This window comes from Sturnira hondurensis, unplaced genomic scaffold, assembly GCF_014824575.4.
Source record: "Sturnira hondurensis isolate 20B ecotype Veracruz unplaced genomic scaffold, ASM1482457v3 Scaffold0002270, whole genome shotgun sequence".
Classification (NCBI taxonomy): Eukaryota; Metazoa; Chordata; class Mammalia; order Chiroptera; family Phyllostomidae; genus Sturnira; species Sturnira hondurensis.
This window is the reverse complement of record NW_028074901.1, coordinates 88,470-110,817: the sequence shown is the minus strand read 5'-3', so window position 1 is coordinate 110,817 and position 22,348 is coordinate 88,470. Positions and strand designations below refer to the sequence as shown.

Sequence of the window (22,348 nt, the reverse complement as noted above, 5' to 3'; positions counted from 1 at the left end):
CTGGGAATCGAACCTCGATCCTTTGGTTCGCAGGCCCGTGCTCAATCCACTGAGCTACATCAGCAAGGGCTTAATGTATTTTAAAAAATTTTTTCTATGAACTTTTTTTCCAGAATTTTATTTATTTATTTTTAGACAGAGGGAAAGAGTGGGAGAGATGGAGAGAAACATCAATGAGTGGTTGCCTCTCACATGCCCCTACTGGGGACCTGGCCCAGAATCCAGGCATGTGCCCCAAGTTGGGATTGAACCAGCAATACTTTGGTTTGCAGGCCAGTGCTCAATCCATTGAGCCACACCAACCAGGGCCTTTCATTGTATTTTTTAAAAGATTTTATTTATTTATCTTTAGAGGGGAAGGGAAGGAGAAAGAGAGCAAAATATCAATGTATGGTTGCCTCTCATGCATCCCTTGATGGGAATTGGCCTGGAACCCAGACATGTGCCCTGACTGGGAATCTTGGTTCATAGGCCTGTGCTCAATCTACTGAGCTACCCCAGCCAGGGCCCTTTCAATGTATTTTTAAACAAAGTTGTGATCATACTTCATGAACAATTTATAGCTTGGTATTTTTGATTAGCATTGTAGCATGAACTGTTTTTCATACTATAATTGAACTTTTTTGATTTTGTAAATAATTTTTTGTTATTTTATTATAGTCATCTCAGTTTTCCTTCTTTATCCTCCTCCGCCCATCCCACCCCCTGCTCCCATAGTCCATCCCTACCCTGTTGTCCAGGTCTGTGGGTCATTCGTACATGTTCTTTGACTAGGCCTTTCCCCTTCTTTCTACCATTACTTCTCTCCTCCTTCTCCTCTGGTTACTGTCAGTCTGTTCCATGTTTCCATGCCTGTGGGTCTATTTTGTTTAGTAGTTTCTTTTGTTTATTAGATTCTTTTTTGGGTGAGATCATATGGTATTTTTCTTTCACCAACTAAAAACCTGAGTCACCAATTCGAAAGGGCTTATGCACCCCTGTGTTCATAGTGGTGCTATTCACAATAGCCAAGTGCTGAAAACGGCCTAAGTGCTCATTGGTAAATGAGTGGATTAAAAAAGTATGGTCAATTTACACAATGGAATACTATTCTGCAGAATGAAAGAAGAAACTCTTACATTTTGCTACAGCATGGATGGAACAAGAGAATATTATGCTTTAAATTTTGTTTTTAATGGCTGGCATGTTATCATAGGACTTTTATGCATACCTGTTTACTTAGCCATTATTATACATTTTAATTTATGGTTTTTGTTATAAATAAGTCATAGCTTAATTTTTTGTAATTACAGTTATTTAGAATTATTTTGTTGTGTAAATAAAAAGGCAGAATTATTCAAAATAAGATTGATATAAAGCTTATTGCTAAGTTGTTTTCTAAATACTGCTTGTATTACCAGCAGCCCTCTCTGAGTGTTTCTCTCTTCCTCTTCTCCTTCTGGCACCTCTACAATCCAGATGTCGGAATGTTTAAAAAAGATATCTTGGAGGTTCCTAAGTCTCTCCTCATTTTTTTGAGTTCTTGTTTCTTCATTCTGTTCTGATTGAATGCTCATTTCTTCCTTCTGGTCCAAACCTTTGATTGGAGCCCCAATTTCCTTCCCTTCACTGTTGGTTCCCTGTACATTTTCCTTTATTTCACTTTTCATAGCCTTCACTTTTTCCTCCATTTTGTGACCATACTCAACCATTTCCGTGAGCATTCTGATTACCAGTGTTTTGACTCTGCATCTGATTGGTTGCCTATCTCTTTATCCATTAGTTCTGTTTTTGGAACTTTGATCTGTTCTTTCATTTGGGCCATATTTCTTTGTCTTGGTACATCTGTTACATTGTAAGGGCAGAGTCTTAGGCATTAGCCATGGTGGGGTAGTGGGGTTGTATCTGTGGGAGGGGTCAGAGAGGGAACAATGCTGCTTGCTAGCTTAGTTGGCTCTCCACTTTGTCACTTCTCTGGCTTCCCACAAGGAGATTATGCCCTTTCAGATGCTGATTCCCAGTTGGGTGGGCTTGTGTGCATTCTAGGGTCCCACGGGCCTCTGCAGTGGACACTCCTGTGAGACTGGGAGTTTTTCCCACCACTGTAACCCCCACAGATTTTTACAATCAGAGGTTTTGAGTCTTTAGTTTACCCACACTGGAATCCTGGGTTGCACAGTCTATCTTGCTCCCCAGTTGTCCCTCCTGGTTTATCTGTACCTGAATGTAGGATATTCTGGTCTTCCAGCCACTGCCTCACCCACCCCAAACCACCAGCTGCTGCCTGTCTCTGCCCTTCCAACCAGTCTGAATGAATATTTCTTCTTTTACTCTTTGGTTGTTGGACTTCCATACATTTCAACTTTCTGGCAGTTCTGGTTATTTTTTGTTTTTAAATTTGTTGTTGTCTTTCATTTGGTTGTGTGAGGAGGCAAAGTGTATCTACTTACGCCTCCATCTTGACTGGAAGTCCTAATATTCTTTTCTTCATGTATTTTTATTTACTTTTTAAATTAAAATGGTCATAATTTTTTCAAAAGATTCTGTAAGGAGGTCATAGCAAAGAAGTATGTTTTCCATTGCTTTATTTATTTATTAAAGATTTTATTTATTTATCTTTATAGGGGAAGGGAAGGAGAGAGGGAGAGGAATATCAATGTATTGTTGCCTCTCATGCATCCTACGCTGGGAACTGGCCTGCAACCCAGGCATGTGCCCTGACTGGGAATCAAACCACGATCCTTTGCTTTGTAGGCCTGTGCTCAGTCCACTGAGCTACACCAGCCAGGGGCTTATTTTTTGTTAGCACAAACACATTTATGTGTACTAACTAAAGGGATGATCCTATTTAAGCCAACAATTGTAAATAGTTGCAAGTTAAATGTTTGTGATAGCCATAAGTGAATATACAGTAATGAAAAAAAGAAGCATTATGGAGATTTGCTTATTGAACTCAGCTTGTTTATTTTAACAACTAATTCTTATGTAAAGTGATGGTTGAATTTTTATTATACCTTTGCATAGATCCTAATAAGATGACATTGTTCATAACATACTCAATTATTTCCTATCTTCTACTTGTTATACTTTTTTTCTCATCCAGTTTCTGATTTTGAACAGTGTACCATTTGTAGAGATGAAGATAGCATGAGTTTTTCTGACATCAAGTGTAGTTTCTTAAACTTCTCTCCCAGTTTATAAGAGAACTGTTTTCACAATGTTCCCTATTTTTATGGTGAGAGTTTTGCTGTCAGAAGTGATGACACAATCTGACTTGGCCATTGTGCCCATTTTTTACAGTGCCACTCTGACACTTCATTATATATTCATCAAAGCCATCTTTCTACCATCTGATGAATGGTAGTGATGGTGGGCGTGGGAAGCAGGGAACTTAGTCCTGGGTGGTGTGCTTTCCCTAACCTCTTCTTACACCTGGGTGTGTTTCCCTGAGCCTAGAGGTGGAAGCCAGATCTACTCAGGATGTAAGAACTTACCTGGCATCTCTGCAAGCCATGGTGCTTTATTATTTTATATTATACTAATTAAAATATTTTTAGATTGAAAATATAAGTTACTAGAATATTGTAGATGAAGCTAAAGTCCCATTTGAACTAGTTTTTTAAAGATTTTATTTATTTATCTTTAGAGGGGAAGGGAAGGAGAGAGGGAGAGAAATATCAATGTATGGTTTCCTCTAGTGCGTCCCCTGCTGGGAACCGGGAACTGGCCTGCAACCCAGGCATGTGCCCTGACTGGGAATCGAACCGAGACCTTATGGTTCACAGGCCCACGCTCAATCCACTGAGCTACACCAGCCAGGGCCCCATTTGAACTATTTTAAAAACTGTATTGATTCATGTTCATTCATTTACTGCTATATAGTTTTCCATCATGGAAACATTGCAGAATCTAGGTGGTGAGTAAATATAAAATTCTTTCAACTTTGCTTTAAATCAAGAAATTATCACCAATTCCAGTGTCATTAAGATTTCTCCCTGTTTTCTTCTACATGTTTAATAGTTTTAGACTCTATTCTTAGGCCTTTGATAACATTTTGAGCTAATTAATTTTTGTATGTGGTGTTAGGCAAAGGCCCAACTTCATTTTTTTGCATGTTTTATGTTTAATTTTTTTCATTTCATTTGTTGGAAAAGACTCTTCTTTCCCCATTGAATAATGTTGACACCACCAACTTTACTAAATTTAAGAATTTTTTGTGATCTCTAAGGTTTTCTGTTTTTAAGATACCATCTGTGAACAGAGATCCTTTACTCTTCTTTTCCAGTTTGAATTATAATACACATTTTAAACAATCATGAAATGGGCAAAAATATGAAGTTAATTACCATTGACATTTCTATAAAAACCGTTTTCGTCAATATACCGAGATCATATAGCCAGATTTCACAGACTTTATGTGGTTCATTGCTATGTTATAAAGATAACAGTCCATCTATAGCAGCAGATAGATGGATGAGTGACCATGGAAAAGTTTTTTAAGATGTTAACATTGTGAAAAATGGAGTAACAGATACAGATGATATTTCTGCAACTGCCTGTGAATCTACAATTATCTCAAAATGAAAAGTTTAATTTAAAAAGCTAGTTCCTCGATGCAAATAATTCTCTAAAATAATGACAGAAAGTTGTAATATGAAAATATTTTGGAACTGCACAATTTCTCATGGAAAAAGCATATAAAGCAGTAAAGCATGTCAGGGAAAGAACATGGCCAGTCTATTATTAAGAACATTGATATTAGGACTCGAAACTTATCTACAGTCCAGTCTTTTATGATATGGTTTGCTTGCTTACATTAGGGATTTAGATTTTGGGGAGTCCTACTTGCCAGATAGGTAGATCAGGTCTCACAGGTCATCTGCATCAAAAGCATGTTTTTGGTTTTTTAAAATTCTCACCCAGGGACATTTTTTCATTGCTTTTAGACAAAGAGGAAGGGGGGGAAGGTGAGGGTGCAAGAAACATCTGTGTGAGAGAGAAACATCGATTGGCTGCCTTTCCATATGTGTCTTGACTGGGGATCAAACCTGCAATCTGGGGTATATTCCTGGACTGGGAATCAAACCCATGACCTTTTGGTCCAAGGGAAGATGCTCCAACCAGCTGAGCCACACAGGCCAGGGAAATTGTGTGGCTGCAAGCATGAATGCTGAACATGCATGTTCTTTAAAATTTTTGTTTTAATTTATTAACTTTAGAGAAAGAGAGGAAGAGAGAGAGAGACATTGATTTGTTCTTCCACTTATTTGATTGATTGATTCTTGTATGTACCCTGACCAGAGATTGAACCAGCAACCTTGGTGTATTGGGACTACACTTTAACCAACTAAGCTACAGGCCTGGGCCTGTACACATTTTTCTTCAATGGAGATTTTTAACCACTTCCCAGAATTCTTTTAAGGACTTACCTAGAACCTAGAGTTAAGTAATATATAGTGGTGGATGAGTCAGCTTCACATTTTGATAGAGGGAGGAAGAGGGACAACCATATCTTCATTAAAAAATGACTTCTGATAATTGTGAAACTAGTAAGTTAATGCATACAGTTTTGCCTTAGTAAACGATTCTTCAGTTTACAAAAGGATTAATATGTGCTGCCTTTTAAATAGTTGGTTTGGTGTGTTTAAAATACCATGTTTAATAAAACTTAATTCTAAGGACCTCCTCTCATGCTTGAGTCTGGAAATGAGGCAGGTTTTTAACTGAAATCAGGGCTTTTATATGCAAATGAGCATTTCCCTTCTAAGCAGTCACCCTAGGAGGCCATACTGGTAGCGGTATTGATATCATTCTTGAGGACATTTTGAGAACTTTCTTGTGAACAAGTTAGAAGTTGTGCAAGAAAATAAATTTTCAGGAATATTTTGGAATTTGTCAAAAACTGATTTACCCAAGTTGATAGACTTAGTTTTTCATTATTCACCATATTTCACTTTACATGACATTGGGTATTTCCAAAAATCATATCCATCCTCAGATTTTTCAAATGAATGAGCACAATTTTTTAAGTATCAAACATTTTTTTTACCATTGGTCTTGTACCTGGTCTCATAATTTATAATATATGCACTTCTATAATTTTATCATATAATAGCACTTTGATGCATGAAAGTGGTATTCTTCACAGAAGAAAGAAGTTCTACTGAATGTATTGTTTTTATTTTTGCATGTGGTGGTATTAGTAGTAGTGGGCTGCACCGATTTATCCATTGTCCTGACCTTGGCAAAGCTACAGCGTGAATTCATGTGATAGCTAAGTGGGGTTTGTAGTTGCATCGCTGTGAGTTTGAGGAATGAGTGGGACAGTCGTCATTTTGTTGGTTTGTCATACTCCTTTCCTTTCTAATGAACACTTTTTTGCTCTTGGGTTATTTATTGATGGGACAAGATGTAGAATGACATCATTCCAGTGTGGGTTGACATGTATATTTCCTCTGGTTTCTCTTTTCTAATTTAAGATTTAAGGCACCCAGTGACTTGATTTTTCCCCCTTATACATCCTGACCCTTTTCCAAAGGAAGAATATAGCAAAAGGTAGAAATTCTGCCTCTTTGAACCTTTATTTTAGAGGCAAATGAGTTTTAAAATTTTGTAAAACAGCTGATATCTTACCCAGGATCTCTAGTTGCAGTGTGGCTCTTATTTCAGGGGCCACTGACCTTGGGGCCCAGTGCCCTGCTGGAATGGGGGCAGCACCTGGCCCTGGAAGGCCTGACAGCTGCTACCTGATTCTCGGTGTTTTGATGTTCATTCTGTTGATTATTAGTGAGGTTGCTGTGCATTTTCCTCTTAATTTTTTGTTACCCAGTTGTATTCCTCATTAAAATAATCTTGTTTCTGTTTTTATTAATTTATCTAGTAGGAATTAGCATTTTTTAGAGAGTATGTTTATCTCTATTTTCAACGTAGTTTGCCTTTTCAATTTTGGTTATTTTTTTAATGTGCTGCACATATCTTTATGTAAATAGATATGGATAGTTTGAAGTTTCTTTTTTTGCCTTATTGAGATAAAATTCACCATTTAAACCATTTTAGTATACAATTCAGTGCAGTTTTTGTAAATTCACAATATTATGTAGCTGTCACCACTTTTTAATTTCTAGAATGCTTTTATTGCTCCCAAAAGATAGCCTATACCTCCTAATTCCCCTTTCTCTATCCCCTGTTTTGTTTCTGCCATTTTGCCTATTCTGGACATTTCATTGTGTCAGTGGAATCATTCAATATGTAGTATTTTCTTTTCTCTTCTTTTTTTTTATCAATGTATGGTTGCCTCTCTTGGGTCCCCTGCTGGGAACTGGCCTGCAACCCAGGCATGTGCCCTGACTGGGAATCAAACCGCGATCCTGTGGTTCGCAGGCCCGTATGTAGTATTTTCTTTTTGTCCTCTTTAATATAATGTTCCAAGGGTCATCTGTGTTTTATTGTGGGTTAGTAGTATTTAATTTCTTCTTATTGGGTTATAATCTGTTGTTTATTCAATAGTTGGGATACTTTCTACTTTCTGCTATTATGAATAACTGCTGCTGTGTACAGTTTTGTGTGTGTGTGTGGGCATATGTTTTCATTTGCTTGGGTATATAGCTAGGAGTGAAATTGCTGGGTCATTTGGTAACTTGATGTTTAACTTTTTGAGTTCCTATTAAACTGTTTTTCATAATGAATTTACCATTTTACATTCCCACCAACAGTGTATGTTGGTTTAGCTATTTCTATATCCTTGCCAACCTTTATTGTTCATTTTTGTCTTTTAAAAAGATTTTGTATATTTATTTTTAGAGGGGGTGAAGGGAGGGAGAAAGAGAGGGAGAGAAAATTGTGCCCTGTCCAGGAGCTGGAACCGCAGCCCAGGCATGTGCTCTTCTGGGCATCTAACTGGCAACCTTTCACTTTCTCAGGATATCGCCCAACCAACTGAGCCACACCAGTCAGGGCTATATTTCATTTTTAAAGTCATTGTCATATCCATTCTAATAAGTATAAAATACTACCTCTTCGTTTTTATAGATATTTTCCTAATGAATAATATTATTGAGCATTTATCATTTGCTTACTGTCCATTTGTATATCTTTGGCAAAATGTATACCAAAGTCTTGTCAATTTTTTTATTTTTTAAATTTTCTTTATTTATCCTAGAGGGGAAGGGAAGGAGAGAGAGAGAGAGAGAGAAATATCAATGTATGGTTGCCTCTATTGCGTCCCCTGCTGGGAACCGGGAACTGGCCTGCAACCCAGGCATGTGCCCTGACTGGGAATCGAACCTCGATCGTGTGGTTCACAGGCCCGTGCTCAATCTATTGAGCTACACCAGCCAGGGCAGTCTTGTCAATTTTTAAATTGGTTGTATGTACTTTTGTTATTAATTTTATAAGAATTCTTTGTATTATTAAAACTTTAAAAGGATTTATATTATTTAAAAAGGCTATTAATTCCTTTTCAGATATAAGATTTCTCCAGTTGTATTGGTTGTCTTTTCATTTTCTTAATGACATGTGTTGATAGACAAAAGTTCTGAATTTGGAGGAAGTCAATTTTAGCTATTTTCCCCTCTTGCTTTTAAGTTTAGGAAGTCTTACTATAAATAAGGGATTGGAGTCCTGGCTGGCATGGCTCAGTGGATTAAGTGCCAGCCTGAGAACCAAAGGGTTGCTGGTTCTGTTCCCAGTCAGGGTACATGCCTGGGTTTCAGGCCAGGTCCCTAGTAGGGGTTGTGCAAGAGGTAACCACGCATTGATGTTTCTTTCTCTCTTTTTCCCTTCCTTTCTCCTCTAGATTTAGGTAAATTAAATATTTTCTTTTAAATTTCAGCTTTAAGATTTTATTTATTAATCTTTAGAGAGGAAGGGAAGGAGAGAGGGAGAGAAATGTGTGGTTGCCTCTCATGCGTTCCCTGCTGGGAACTGGCCTGCATCCCAGGCATATGCCCTGACTGGGAATTGAACCACAATCCTGTGGTTCGGGGGCCCATGTTCAATCTACTGAGCTACACTAGCCAGGGCGGTAAATAAAATCTTAAAAAATTATTCTGTGCTAGCAGCAGATAGAGAAGTAAACAAACAAACAAAAACTACTGAAGCCTTCCAGAAAGCAAGTGCTCAGTAAACATACTTGATAAATTACTGAATTATTCTTTTGAATGGTATAAAGCAAAATCCCATAATATCAGAATTTTACATCAACAATATTTTGATCCTACTTAACTGTACAGGTAGGTTGTGTTACTCATATTTTTAAAAAATACATTTTATTTATTTATTTTTAGAGAGAGGGGAAAGGAAGGAGAAAAAGAGGGAAAGAAACACTGATGTGTGAAAGAAAGACAGTTGCGTCTTGCACACCCCCAGCTGGGGACCTGGCCAGCAAACCGGGCATGTGCAGACTAGGAATCAAATAGGGAACCCTTTGATCTATAGGTTGGTGCTCAGTCCATTGAGCTATACCGTCTAGGGCTCATATTTTCATATACTAAGAGAAATAAGAAAATTCATTTCCTTTAAGTTTTTGTTTTAATATGCATATTTTCAAACCACTTAGGCATACATATAGTTTCAGTTTGTTGGAACTTGACATTTAATTAAATGCATGGCAGGCTAAGCAAATTTTTCAAATTTTGTTTTGATAGTGAAAGCAAGTTGAATACATTGGTGCAGAAGCTTCATGACTTTCTGGCACATTCATCAGAAGAATCTGAAGAAACAAGCTCTCCTCCAAGACTTATGATGAGCCAAAGTGCAGGTAAACTGAAAAAGAATGTGTGATATCTTCTAGCCTATATTCCATTTACTTTTTAAGAATTTTTTATTGTTTATTGATTGATTTTAGAGAGAGGGGAATGGAGAGAAAGACAGAGAGACAGACAGACATTGATTTGTTTTTTCACTTACTTATGCATTCATTGGTAGCTCTTTGTATGTGACCTGATGGGAGTTCGATAAAACTGCAACCTTGGCATTTCCAGGACAGTACTCTAAGCATCTGAGCTCCCCAATCAGGGCTTTCATTTAGTTTTGGGTGGGCCATCTGTTAAAAGCTTTAATAGCTTCTGTGTATCTAGCATTTAACTAATAATTATATTAGAGATTTGATATTGGAGAACTCTAACCCTAAACCTAATACTGTTACTAAGCCTACCCCTAGGCCTAACTTTATCCTTAACCTTAACTCTAACAGTAGACCTAGCCTTGGCCATAACCCAATCCCTAACCCTAAACCTATATCTAGCCCTAGCTCAAATGCTAATCCTAACCATAGCTGTAGCCATAGCCATAGCCCTAGACCTAGAGCTAGACCTAGTCCTAACTTAAAACTGAATCCTAGCCAAAGCCTTAGCTCTAGACATAACCCTAACCCTAGCCCTAACCTTTGCCCTAACCCTAACTCTAGCCCTAACCCTAATCCTATACCCAGATGGAATTCTAACCCTAATCCTAACTTTAGCCCTGGCTCTGACCCGGAAACTATCCCTAATCCTAGTGCTAACTTTAAACCTAAACCTATCCCTAATCCTGGCCCTACCCCAGCCCTAACCCTATTCCTAACACTAACCGTAGCCCCAAGCTTAAACCTATACCCATCTCTCACCCTAACAAAAAATTAAGAGAAAAACAAAACAAAACAAAACAAAACTAAAGGAAACCAACCAAATGGGAGATGACATTTTCAAACAGCAGCTTCTACAAGGGATGAAGATCCAAAATATATCAAGAAATCATACAACTTGACACCCCAAAAAATCAAATTAAAAAATGGGCAGAAGACCGGAACACTTCTCCTAAGAAGGCAAAGAGATATATGAAAAGGTGCTCAACTTCCTTGTTCTTTTTCAAAAGCATCCTGTATCTTGTGTGATTACCATCATTTGTTCTGAGGATTTTAAGGGTAGCTACATATGTGAGAGTTGAATGGAGACATATACACACAGGTATATATATACAAACACAATATAAGAAGCAAAATATGGGTAGATCACAGTGGAAAGTACAGCCATATGTATAATTAGAGTTCCAGGAAGAGAGGAGACAGAATGGGTTAGAAGCTGAATGTGAAGGGATATTGGCCGAGTAGTTTCTGAAAGTGATGAAAAACATCAAGCCATAGATTTATGAAACTCTGTGAATACCAAGCAGGATCAATATAAAGAAAGCTACAACTAGGTATACCATAATCAAACTCCTAAAGAACAAAAACCACAAAAAAATCTTACAAGCAACAAGAAGGAAAAGCCATTGCTTTCAAAGGAACAACAATAACACTGATAGCTCATTTGACAACAGGAACAATAGAAAGCTAAATGACAAGGAAATAATTTCTTTTCTAAAAAAAGATTTTTATTTATTTTTTTGAGAGAGAGGAAAGAAGGGAGAAAGAGAGGGAAATATCAATGTGTGGTTGCCTCTCGTGTAGCCCCTGCTGGGGACCAGGCCGGAAACCCAAGCATGTGCCCTGACTGGAAATCCAACCTTGCGACCCTTTGGTTTGCAGCCCACGCTCAATCCACTGAGCTACACCAGCCAGGAAATACACCAGCTGGAAATAATTTCTTTAATGTGCCAAGTGAAAATAACTGCAAAGCCCTGGCTGAGTAGCTCAGTTGGTTAGAGCGTTGTCCCATAGACTAAGGTTGAGGGTTTGATCCCTGGTCAGGGCACATACAGGGATCAACCAATGCATGCATAAGTTGTACAACAAATTAATATTTCTCTCCACTCTCCCCTCTTTTCTAAAATTAATGAGTAAAAAATATAAAATAAATTAATTGCCAACATAGAACACTATTGTCGGTGAAAATGTCTTAAAAAAATGAAGGTGTAATAAAGACAAAAAGGAAGAACTAGATGTCAGCAGAATATCAAGAGGAATTACTAAAGGGTTTTTCTCAAATCAGGAAGGAAATATTTTGAAATGTCAGTATCACAATACAGGAAGTAATGAGTAACAATGGTAAGGGTAAATAGGTGTAAAACTAAGTATGAACTGTTATCTAGCTCATTTTATTTTTAATTCACAAATTGTCCCTACAGTGTTTTATAGGGAAGCCCACTCATTCCAAGTCCAGTGTCCAGTTGAAGTTTACACATTGTATATAGTTGTCTCGCCTTATTAGTCTTTAAAAATCTGAAAGAGCCCTAACTGGTGTGTCTCAGTGGATTGAGCACTGGCCTGCGAACCAAAAGGGTCACAGGTTGGATTCCCATTTAAGGCACATGTCTTGATTGAAGTCCAGGTGCCTAGTTGGGGGCATGTGAGAGGCAACCAATCAATGTATCCCTTGCACATTGATGTTTCTGTCCCTCTTTCTCTTCTTCCTATGAGCAAACATTTATTTATTTATTTATTTATTTACCCATTTATTTATTTATTTATTTATTTATCTTTCTTTATTGTTGTTCAAGTACAGTTGCCTCCATTTTCCCCCTATCATTCCCCCATCCCAGCCATCTCTACTCCCACCCTTGATCCTACCCCTCTTCGGCTTTGTCCTTATGTCCTTTATATAGGTTCCTTTACCATCCTTGGAAAAGGTTATAATAGTGTATAACTAAAACCTTTTAAAAAAAAGTTCAGATGGAGAAATGACTTGAAAAAATCTGAAACAATTTCTCTCTCGGAACCATAATATTTGGTGATTGTCTCCTCAATGTGGACTTTTCTGAGTAGTTGTAATTACAATAGATTAGGGTTATTTATTTTTGGCAGGATTACTACATAAGTGGTGTTATGTTGTTGTCAGTACATCATTTCACAAGACACATGATGTAATTTTTCTCCTCATTGCTGATGTTAACATAGGTTACTTGATTATCTAAACTGTAATTGAAATATAATATTTAACCCATATTCGGGGAAAAAGAAGTCAATAGAAACTCCTGAGAGTGCCCAGTGTTTTGTAGTTATTCACATAATAATCTTCAACATATTTTGTTAGGTATTTACCTAAGTGCTTTAGTTTTGGGGTACTATTTTAAATTGTCTTGTTTAAAAAATTTCAAAAGGAGGACTTCTGCCAAGATGGAGGCATAGGTGGAAACACTGCCTTCTCCCACAACCAAGTTTGAATACAACAAAGGTTTAGTAAACAAAGACACAGCCAAAGAACAGAAAATTGAACTATATGGAAGTCCGACAACAACGAACCATTCAACCGGGACTGGTAAGAGGGGCGGAGCCAGCAGTGGAGCAGGGACGGGTAGGAAAGATCCCCCGACCCAGGCACGCAGGCAACCGTGGGTAGCAGTGCGAACCCAGTGAGGGGGCAGGGGAAGGCACGGTCACCACGGTCACACATTCACGTGCAGCAGAATGAGCAGTGAGACGGACCGTGCAGACCACGCAAACCGCGCAGGCCCCAGCAGGCAAACCCACAGGCATTCCCGCGCAGTGGGACGGAACGCGCGGGTCCGGTGATGGCGGCGGTGGTGAGTGCCAGATGGGACCACCATTGCTTTCCTTTGACCCCGCCCCCACATACAGTGTCACAACCCAGCAACTAAGTTGCCCCACCCTGGTGAACATTTAGGGCTCCGCTCCTCATACGTAATAGGCACGAACAGTCCAAAATATGGCTCAAGAAGAACTCAAAGCCCCAGAGCCAATAACTCTAAGCCAAAAAGAAATAGCGAACCTCTCAGAAGCACAGTTCAAAATACTGGTGATCAGGATGCTCACAGAACTGGTTGATTTTAGTCACAAGTTAGAGGAGCATATGAAGGCTAAACTAATTGAAATGAAGGGAAATGCACAGGAAACCGATAGTGATGTAAAGGAAACTGGGACTCATATCAATGGAATGGACCAGAAGGAAGAACGAAACATCCAACCAGAAAAGAATGAAGAAACAAGAATTCAAAAAAATGAGGAGAGGCTTAGGAACCTCCAGGACATCTTTAAACATTCCAACATCTGAATAATAGGGGTACCAGAAGGGGAAAAGAAACAGCCACAAGTGGAAAACTCACTTGAACAAATAATAAAGGAGAACTTCCCCAGTCTGGCAAAGGAAATAGACTTCCAGGAAATCCAGGAAGCTCAGAGAGTGCCAAAGAAGTTGGACCCAAGAAGGAACACACCAAGGCACATCATCATTACATTAGCCAAGACTAAAATGAAGGAGAGAATCCTAGAAGCAGCAAGAGATAAGGGGACAGTCACCTACAAAGGAGTTCCCATCAAACTGTCAGCAGATTTTTCAAAAGAGACCTTCCAGGGAAGAAGGGGCTGGAAGGAAGTATTCCAAGTCAGGAAATCCAAAGACCTACATCCAAGATTGCTCTATCTAGCAAAGCTTTCATTTAGAATGGATGGACAGCTAAAGTGCTTCTCAGATAAGGTCAAGTTCAAGGAGTTCATCATCACCAAGCCCTTATTATATGAAATGTTAATGGGACTTACTTACATAAGAAAAAGAAGATGAAAAAGATGAACAGTGAAAGGACAGCAAACTCGCAGTTATTAACAACCACACCTAAAACAAAAGCAAACTAAGAGGACAGCTAGATCAGGAGTAGAACCATAGAAATGAAGAACACATGGAGGGTTAGCAACAGGGGAGTGGGAGGAGGAGAAGGGGGGAGAAGGTTCAGAAAACAACATAGACAGTAGGTAGAAAATAGGTAGGGGGAGGGCAAAAATAGTAGGGGAAATATAGAATCTAACGAACTTGGGACACGTGGTCATAAACTAAAGGTGGGCAGTGGTGGGGGAGGGGTGTGCAGGGTGAAGGGGGTTGAAGGGGGAGAATAGAACAGCTGTAATGGTATAATCAATAAAATATATATTAAAAAATTTCAAAAGGAAAAAATCAAGAATTGTATGATTTCACTCAAAGGTGGAATATAAAACTGAAAGCAACAAAGCAACAAGACAAGCAAAAACACCCTCATAGAAACAAACAAGATACAGAAAACAGTATGGTGGTTACCAGAAAGAAAAGGGGGTTCAGGAGCTATAAAGGGTGAAGGGACCAAATATATAGTGATGGAAGATGATTTGACTTGGGTGGTAGGCACACAATGCAATATACAAATGAAATATCATAGAAATGTACACTTGAGACCTATGTACTCTTATTAACCAATGTCACCTGAATAAAATTTAATTAAAAATGCAAAAAACCCTTTCAGATTCCAGTTGTTCATTGCAGGTATATATGAATTCGGGTTTTTGTTTTTTTTAGATGACGTTGTATCCTGTGAACTTGCTCTAGGAAGCTTTTATTTCACTTTGCTGATTTATTTGGATTCTGTCCTTAATTTTGTCATCTCTAAATAGGATCAGTTTTATTTTATCCTCTCCATCTGTATGCCATTTAATTTATTTTTTTGTCTCATTGTTCTGGGCAGGACTTGCTGAATTTTCCATTATTGTGTTGTAGAAGAATAGTTGTAGCAGACATCCTCTTGGTGATTTTGATCTTAGTGGGAATGCGTTCAGTCTTTCACCATTAAGTACGATGGTTTCTGTATATGTGTTGTGTAAGTCCTCTTCATACAATTGAGGAAGTTCTCTATTCCTAGTTTAGGAGTTTTTTAAATTGACATTTTTATTGAGGTATTGGTAAGTTAGCATGCAGTTTTAACAACTAATACAGAGCTCTTGTACACTTTGCCCAGTTTCCCACAATGATGGCATTTTATCATAACCAGTTTATTTTTTAAAGATTTTATTTATTTATTTTTAAAGCGGGGGTAAAGGAAGGAGAAAGAGAGGGAGAGAAACATCAATATGTGGGTGCCTCTCACGTGGCCCCCACTGGGGACCTGACCTGCAACCCAGGCATGTGCCCTGACTGGGAATCGAATCAGTGACCCTTTGTTTCCCAGCTTGCACTCAATCCACCAAGCTACACCAGCCAGGGCTCATAACCAGTTTATTGATAGTTGTCAATCTGATTAAGATTTCCTCAGTTTTACTTGTACTTGTGTGTGTTTATTAAGCTCTGTACAATTTTATTACCTTGGTTGATTCATGTATCTATCACCACAGTCAAGATGCAGATCAGTCATCTTGCCCTTTTATAACCATGTTTATCTCCCTATCTCTGAACCTAACTCTGTGTGACACCTTGCAGTCACTAATTTGTCCTCTATTTCTAACATTTATAAAAAATTTTCATCTTTAGCTCAAACTCTGTTCCCATTAAACACTATCTTCCCAATCCCCTGCCCACCAGCCCCTGGCAACCATCATTCTATATCATCTTGAATTTGATTACTTTAGGAAACTCATGTAAATGTGTCATTTACCTGTGAGTGGACATTTCGGTCAAATACATTATTTGAAAATATTTTTCCTAGTTTTTTGGTTGTCTTTACTTTTCTTGATGGTGTCTTGTGAAGCACAAAATATTTTAATTTTGATGAAGTACAATTTATCTAATTTTTCTTTTGTTGGTCATGCTTTTTGGTGTCATACCTAAGAATCCATCACTAAATCCATGGTTGTGAAGATTTACCTCTATATTTTCTTCCAAGAGTTTTATAGTTTTAGCTCTTTGGCCATTGATGCATTTGGAGTTAATTTCTGTATGGGGCATGGTACAGGCCTTCAGCTTCATTTTTTGGCATGTGGGTTCACACTTCTGTCAACACCATTTGTTGAAAGGACTATTCTGCCCTGGCTGGTGTGGCTCAGTGGATTAAGCGCTGGCTTGCAAATCAAAGGGTCGCAGGTTTGATTCCCAGTCAGGGTGTACATGCCTGGGTTGCGGGCCAGGTTCCCAGTGAGGGGCACATGAGAAGCAACCACACATTGATGTTTCTCTCCCTCTCTTTCTCTGACCCTTCCCCTCTATCTAAAAATAAATAAATAAAATCTTAAAAAAAAAAAAGAAAGGACTATTCTTTCCACATTCAGTGGTTTTAGCATCCTTGTTGAAAATTAGTTCACCATAGATAACATGGATTTAATTCTGGACTTTGACTTCTTTTTTAATAGTTTAATGTATTTTAAGAGCAAACTTATACGAACAGCACAGAAGACAGACTATGTTATAACCATGTACTTGCATATGGGGCAACTCAGGAAAGTATAGCAGAATGGATGGAATCTACTGTATGATAAAAATGCTACAAACACCATTTAGTTGCCATCGGTAAGATATTTACTTGTTTTTAAAAATTCAAATGCTGGCATTGTCCAGAAAAATTTAATAGGTGTATTTATATTGTTATAGAGTTGAACTGCTGAAATTTGTTCACTGAAATACCTTGACTTGCATTATTGCTTTATGTCCCCACCTTTATATTAAAAGTATTCACATACAAATGAAAATGGAAAAACCTGCCAGTACCTGATTTCTGTCCCCTGTTTTCCACTTGAAATTATATACTTAGGTACAGTTTGACCCCCTGAGAAAAATATATCTAACGTGACAAATCCACCAATAATAGGAAGAAAAGAATTTTAAAAAGATTTTAATTATTTTTTAAAAGAGGGGACAAGAGAGCGAAAGCGGGAGAGAAACATCAATGTGTGATTGCCTCTCGGGTACCCCCTACTGGGCCCTGGCCCACAACCTAGGCATGTGCCCTGACTGGTAATCAAACTGGTGACCCTTTGGTTCACAGGCCAGCAGTCAATCCACTGATCCACACCAGCCAGGGCAAGAGAGAATTTTTTAAAAGAATGAAATGTTTCCCATTATTGATTTGGGAATTCATAAGCATGTGGATTCATAAGCATGTTCTCCATATATGTGGTATGCTACCTGGATGTCTTTTGGCATAATTGTTACACATTTGGCATGGATAGCACACAGGTTGGTATCTTCAAAAAGGCCAAGCAGATAGACTTTACTTGCTGCAAACCACCAATAGCTGCACTCTGGAAGTGCAGATGTGTTTTGAAGTCCTGAGCAATTTCTCACACCAGTTGCTGGAGGGGAAGTTTACAAATCAGAAGTTCAGTGGACTTCTGATAATGTCTAATTTCATGATGTGTCACAGTACCAGGCCTGTCCTGAAGAGGTTTCTTCACCCCTCCACAGAGGGCGCACTCTTGCGAGCAGCTTTGGTAGCCAGTTGCTTGCTGAGTGCTTTACCACTACCTATTTGTGGGCATAGGAGCCATGGTATAGAGATCTCTTGACTTACTCCCCTTCTCCTTTGGCTGGAACTGGGCTGGAGCTGGAGCTCCACGGGCTGGAGGTTCTGGTGTTAGAGAGCAGCAGTGGCTGTGAACATACCTCAGTTCTTTTGACTGATCCATAATTCTTTTGCTAGCACTGTACTGTTTTACAGTAAATTTTGAAATCAGGATGTATTAGTCTTCCTATTTTCTTTATTTATTTTTAGAGGGGGGGGGAAGGGAAGGAGAAAGAGTGTGAGAGAAACCTCAGTGTGTGGTTGCGTCTCATGTGTCCCCCACTGGGGACCTGGACCACAACCCAGGACTGGGAATCGAACTGGCGCCCCTTGGTTCACAGGCCCATCATCAATCCACTGAGCTACACGAGCCAGGTCTATTTTCTTTTTCTTTTTGGAGCTTGTTTCAGCTATTCTGGGTCCCTTTTACTTCTATGTGGAATGTAGAATGAGTTTGTCAATTTCTACAAAGAAGTAAGCTGAGATTCAGACAGGGATGTTGTTGTGTTTGTAGATCAATTTCGGGAGTATTGCTATCTTAACAATGTTTAGTCTTCCAATTCATGAACAGAGTGGTGTTTTACCATTGATTTACCTTTACTTTCTTTCAGTGATGTTTTATAGTTTTCACAGAATAAATTTTGTGCTTTTATTAAATTTGTTTCTAAATATTGAATTTTTGATGCTATGATAAATGGATTGTTTTCTTAATTTTACTTTCAGATCATTCTTTGCAAGTGTGTAGAAATACAATTGATTTTTGTATATTGTTCTTATATCCTTTAACATTTTTGAACTTGATTATTCTAATATTTTTTAGTGGATTCCTTAGAATTTTCTATACACATGTTAATGTCATCTTCAAAAAGAGATGTAGGTGACTCTTGAACAACACCAGGGTTAGGGGCTTTGACTCCCCCCCCATCATAAATAAATCCACATATAACTTTTGACTCTCCAAAAATGTAACTACAGTTATCTCTCGATATTTACAGTGGGATTGGTTGTAGGACTCCCTGTAGATGCATAAAATATGCATATGTTTTAGTCTCTCCATATCTGGGATCAAAAATACTGTCTTCTGGTGTTGGTTGAGTTGGTTGATTCCATGGATGTGGGAATCCATGAATATGGAGGACTAACTCTATATTTATTGAAAAAAATCCCCGTATAGGTGCATCTGTGTAGTTCAAACCCTTACTGTTCAAGGGTCAATTGTTGTTTTACTTACTGCTTTTCAATCTTGAGGCCTTTTATTTCTTGCTAGAAATGCTCTGGCTAGAATATCCATTACAATGTTGAATAGAAGTTATAAGAGTAGATTTTTTGTCTTGTTCTTGATCTTAGAGAGGAAAAGAAAACATTCAGTATTTTACCATTAAGTGTGGTACCTGTGGACATTTTGTAAATAGTTGAGGAAGTTCACTTTTGTTTAGAGTTTTTTTAAAATTTCATATTTTTAGAAGTATGAAAATTTCATTTTTTTTTGAAACTCATATTTCAGAGTAGTTTGAGCTTCTCAGGAAAATTGAGTGGAAAGTGCAGAGATTTCCCTGGATATTCCTGCTACATGTGCATAGCCTCCCCAATTGTCATCATTCTGCATCACAGCTATATAGTCGTTACAGTAGATGAACCTACATTGACATGTCATGATCACTCAAAACCCATTGTTTGCATTAGATTTCCTTCTTGGTGTTGTCTATTTTAGGGATTTCCACAAATGTATAGTGACATGTATCTATCATTGTAGTATCATACAGGTTAGTTTTCACTGCAGTAAAAGCCTTCTGCTTTTCCTTCCTTCCTATCCTTCCTTTTCCCCCAACCCGTAGCAAATGTTGATCTTTATTGTTTCCATAATTTTGCCTTTTGTAGAATGTCATGTAGTTGTAATCTTATAATATATATAGCCTTTTAAAGTTAGTTTCTTTCAGTTAGTAACAATGAATTCAAAATTCTTCCTTTTCATGACTTGATATCACATTTATTTGTTGTTGTAAATAATATTTTATTGTGTATGTACCACAGTTTGTTTATCCATTCGCCTTCTAAAGAATATCATGGTTATGTCCGCATTTTGATAATTATGAATAAAGCTACTTATAAAGATGTTTATATAAATAATGATGTTTATAAGTATCTGTGTGCAGGTTTTGGAGTTGACATAGTTAATTTTTATTGTTAACGCTATTACAGATGTTCCCTATTTTCCCCTCATTTACCCCCATGTACCCAGGTCCTACCCTCTGGTCTTAACCACATTGTTGTCTGTGTCAATGGACATACTTTTTAACTTAATTGGGTAAATATTAAGGAGTGTGATTGGTGGATCCTATAGTAAGAGTATGGTTAAAATGTAAGAAACTGCTAAACTGCCTTCCAAAGTAGTAGAACCGTTTTGCACTCCTACCAGCAGTGAATGGGAGTTTCTGTTGCCCAACACCCTCACCAGCATTTGGTGTTGTCATTGCTCTAGATTTTGTACATTCTAATGGGTATGTAGTGGTATCTTGTTTTAATTTCCAATTCCCTAGTGACATATGATGTGGAGGATCTTTTTATATGCTTATTTACCATTTGTATATCTTCTTTGGTAAGATGTCTTCAGATCTTTTGCCTACTTTAAATAGTGTTATTTATTTTATGTTGAGTATTAAGAGTTCTTTGTGTATTTTAGATAATAGTCTTTTATTAGATAATGTCTGCAAATATTTTCTCCCAGTATGTGGGAGAAAGATTTGTTTTTTATTCTCATGAAGTTTGCTACTATTTTGTTGGACTTTTACATCTATATTTCTTAAGTGACATTGGTCTGTAAATTTGTAAGTGATGCTGGTCTGTAGGTTTCTTTTTGTGGTTTTGGTATGATAGTGGTCTCATAAAGTGAGTTGGGAAATGTTCCCTCCTTTTTTATTGGCAGGATTTCATGAAGAATTGGTATTAATTGTGATTTCTTATATGTTTTTGGTATAATTCAGTGGTTAAGCCATCTGGACTTTTGCTTTCCTTTGTGGGTTGGTTTTCAAAAATTTCTAATTCAGTTTCTTCAGTTATAGATCTATTCACATTGTCTATTCTTTGAAAAATATGTTTATTGATTTTTAAAGAGAGAGGAAGGGTGAGAGTGAGAAACATCACTGATTGGCTGCCTACCTTCTGAACATCGATGGGCCCCAACCTGGGATTAAACCCTCTGCATAGCTATGTGCTCTAACCAGGATTCGAACCTCTAACCTTTTGGTGAATGGGTCGATGCTCCAACCAACTGAGCCACACTGGCAAGGGTGTGTTGTCTATTCTTGAGTCAGTTTCAGTAGTTTGTGTGTGTTTAAGAATTTGTCCATTTCATTTAGGTTATCTAATATTTTGATGTGCAAGTGTTCATGATATTTTTTATAATGATTTTTAAGAAAGCTAGTGACATCCCCTGTTAAATTTCTGAGCAATTTGGGTCTTGTTTCTTGGTTAATCTAGTCTAAGCTTTGTCAGTAATTTTAAAAAAGATTTTATTTATTTATTATTGTAGAGAAGGGAAGGGGGGCAAGAAACAGGTAGAGAAACATCAATGTGTGGTTGCCCTTCACTGGGGACTTGGCTCGCAACCCAGGCATGTGCCCAGACTTGGAATTGAACTAATGACTGGTTTGGTTCACAGGCCCGTGCTCAATCTGCTGAGCTATACCAGCTGGGGCAGCTTTGTCAGTTTTGTTCACCTTTCAAAGAAATACAGTTGGCTCTTCATAGCTGTGGGTTGTGCTTCTATGGATTCAACCAAACATGGATGGAAAATTTTGGGGAAAAGGATGTTGTTGGTTATGTGTACTATGTAGTTAGGCCTGTGATGGTTCCATCTGTACTGAATATGTACAGGTTTTTTCCCTGCCATTATTCCCTAAATAATCTAGTATAACAACTGTTTATGTAGCATTTACATTGTATGAAGTAATCTAGAGATGATTTAAAGTGTATGGGAGGATGTATGTACTGTTTTTTGCCATGTATAATGTACACTTTTTTGCCCAAATTTTTGAGGGGAGATTATGGGTGTGCATTACTAATGGGTATAATGATTACATACTATGGGTATAATGGCATAACAATCTCATGTTTAATGTGCACAAAAATGTTGGGTGCACATTAAACATGGCAAAAAATTTGTTACATGTTATATGCAAATAGTATGCCATTTTATATAAGGGACTTGAGCCTCTGAGGATTTTGGGTATCAGCAGGGAGTTTTCAATCCAATCCCCCATAGATACCA

The 22,348-nt window shown here is 37.9% G+C and overlaps 1 protein-coding gene across 1 annotated transcript in view; it reads left to right on the top strand.

Moving 5' to 3' along the window:
• Positions 1-22,348, top strand: part of LOC118982820 (transcriptional regulator ATRX-like) — a gene marked incomplete at its 3' end in the record, with an annotated part of 144,896 nt that overhangs the window by 36,304 nt on the left and 86,244 nt on the right. Inside the window, exon 2 of the mRNA XM_037039990.1 lies at positions 9,624-9,736. Coding sequence (XP_036895885.1) covers positions 9,624-9,736 — 113 coding nt within the window. The remainder of the gene's footprint in view (positions 1-9,623; positions 9,737-22,348) is intronic.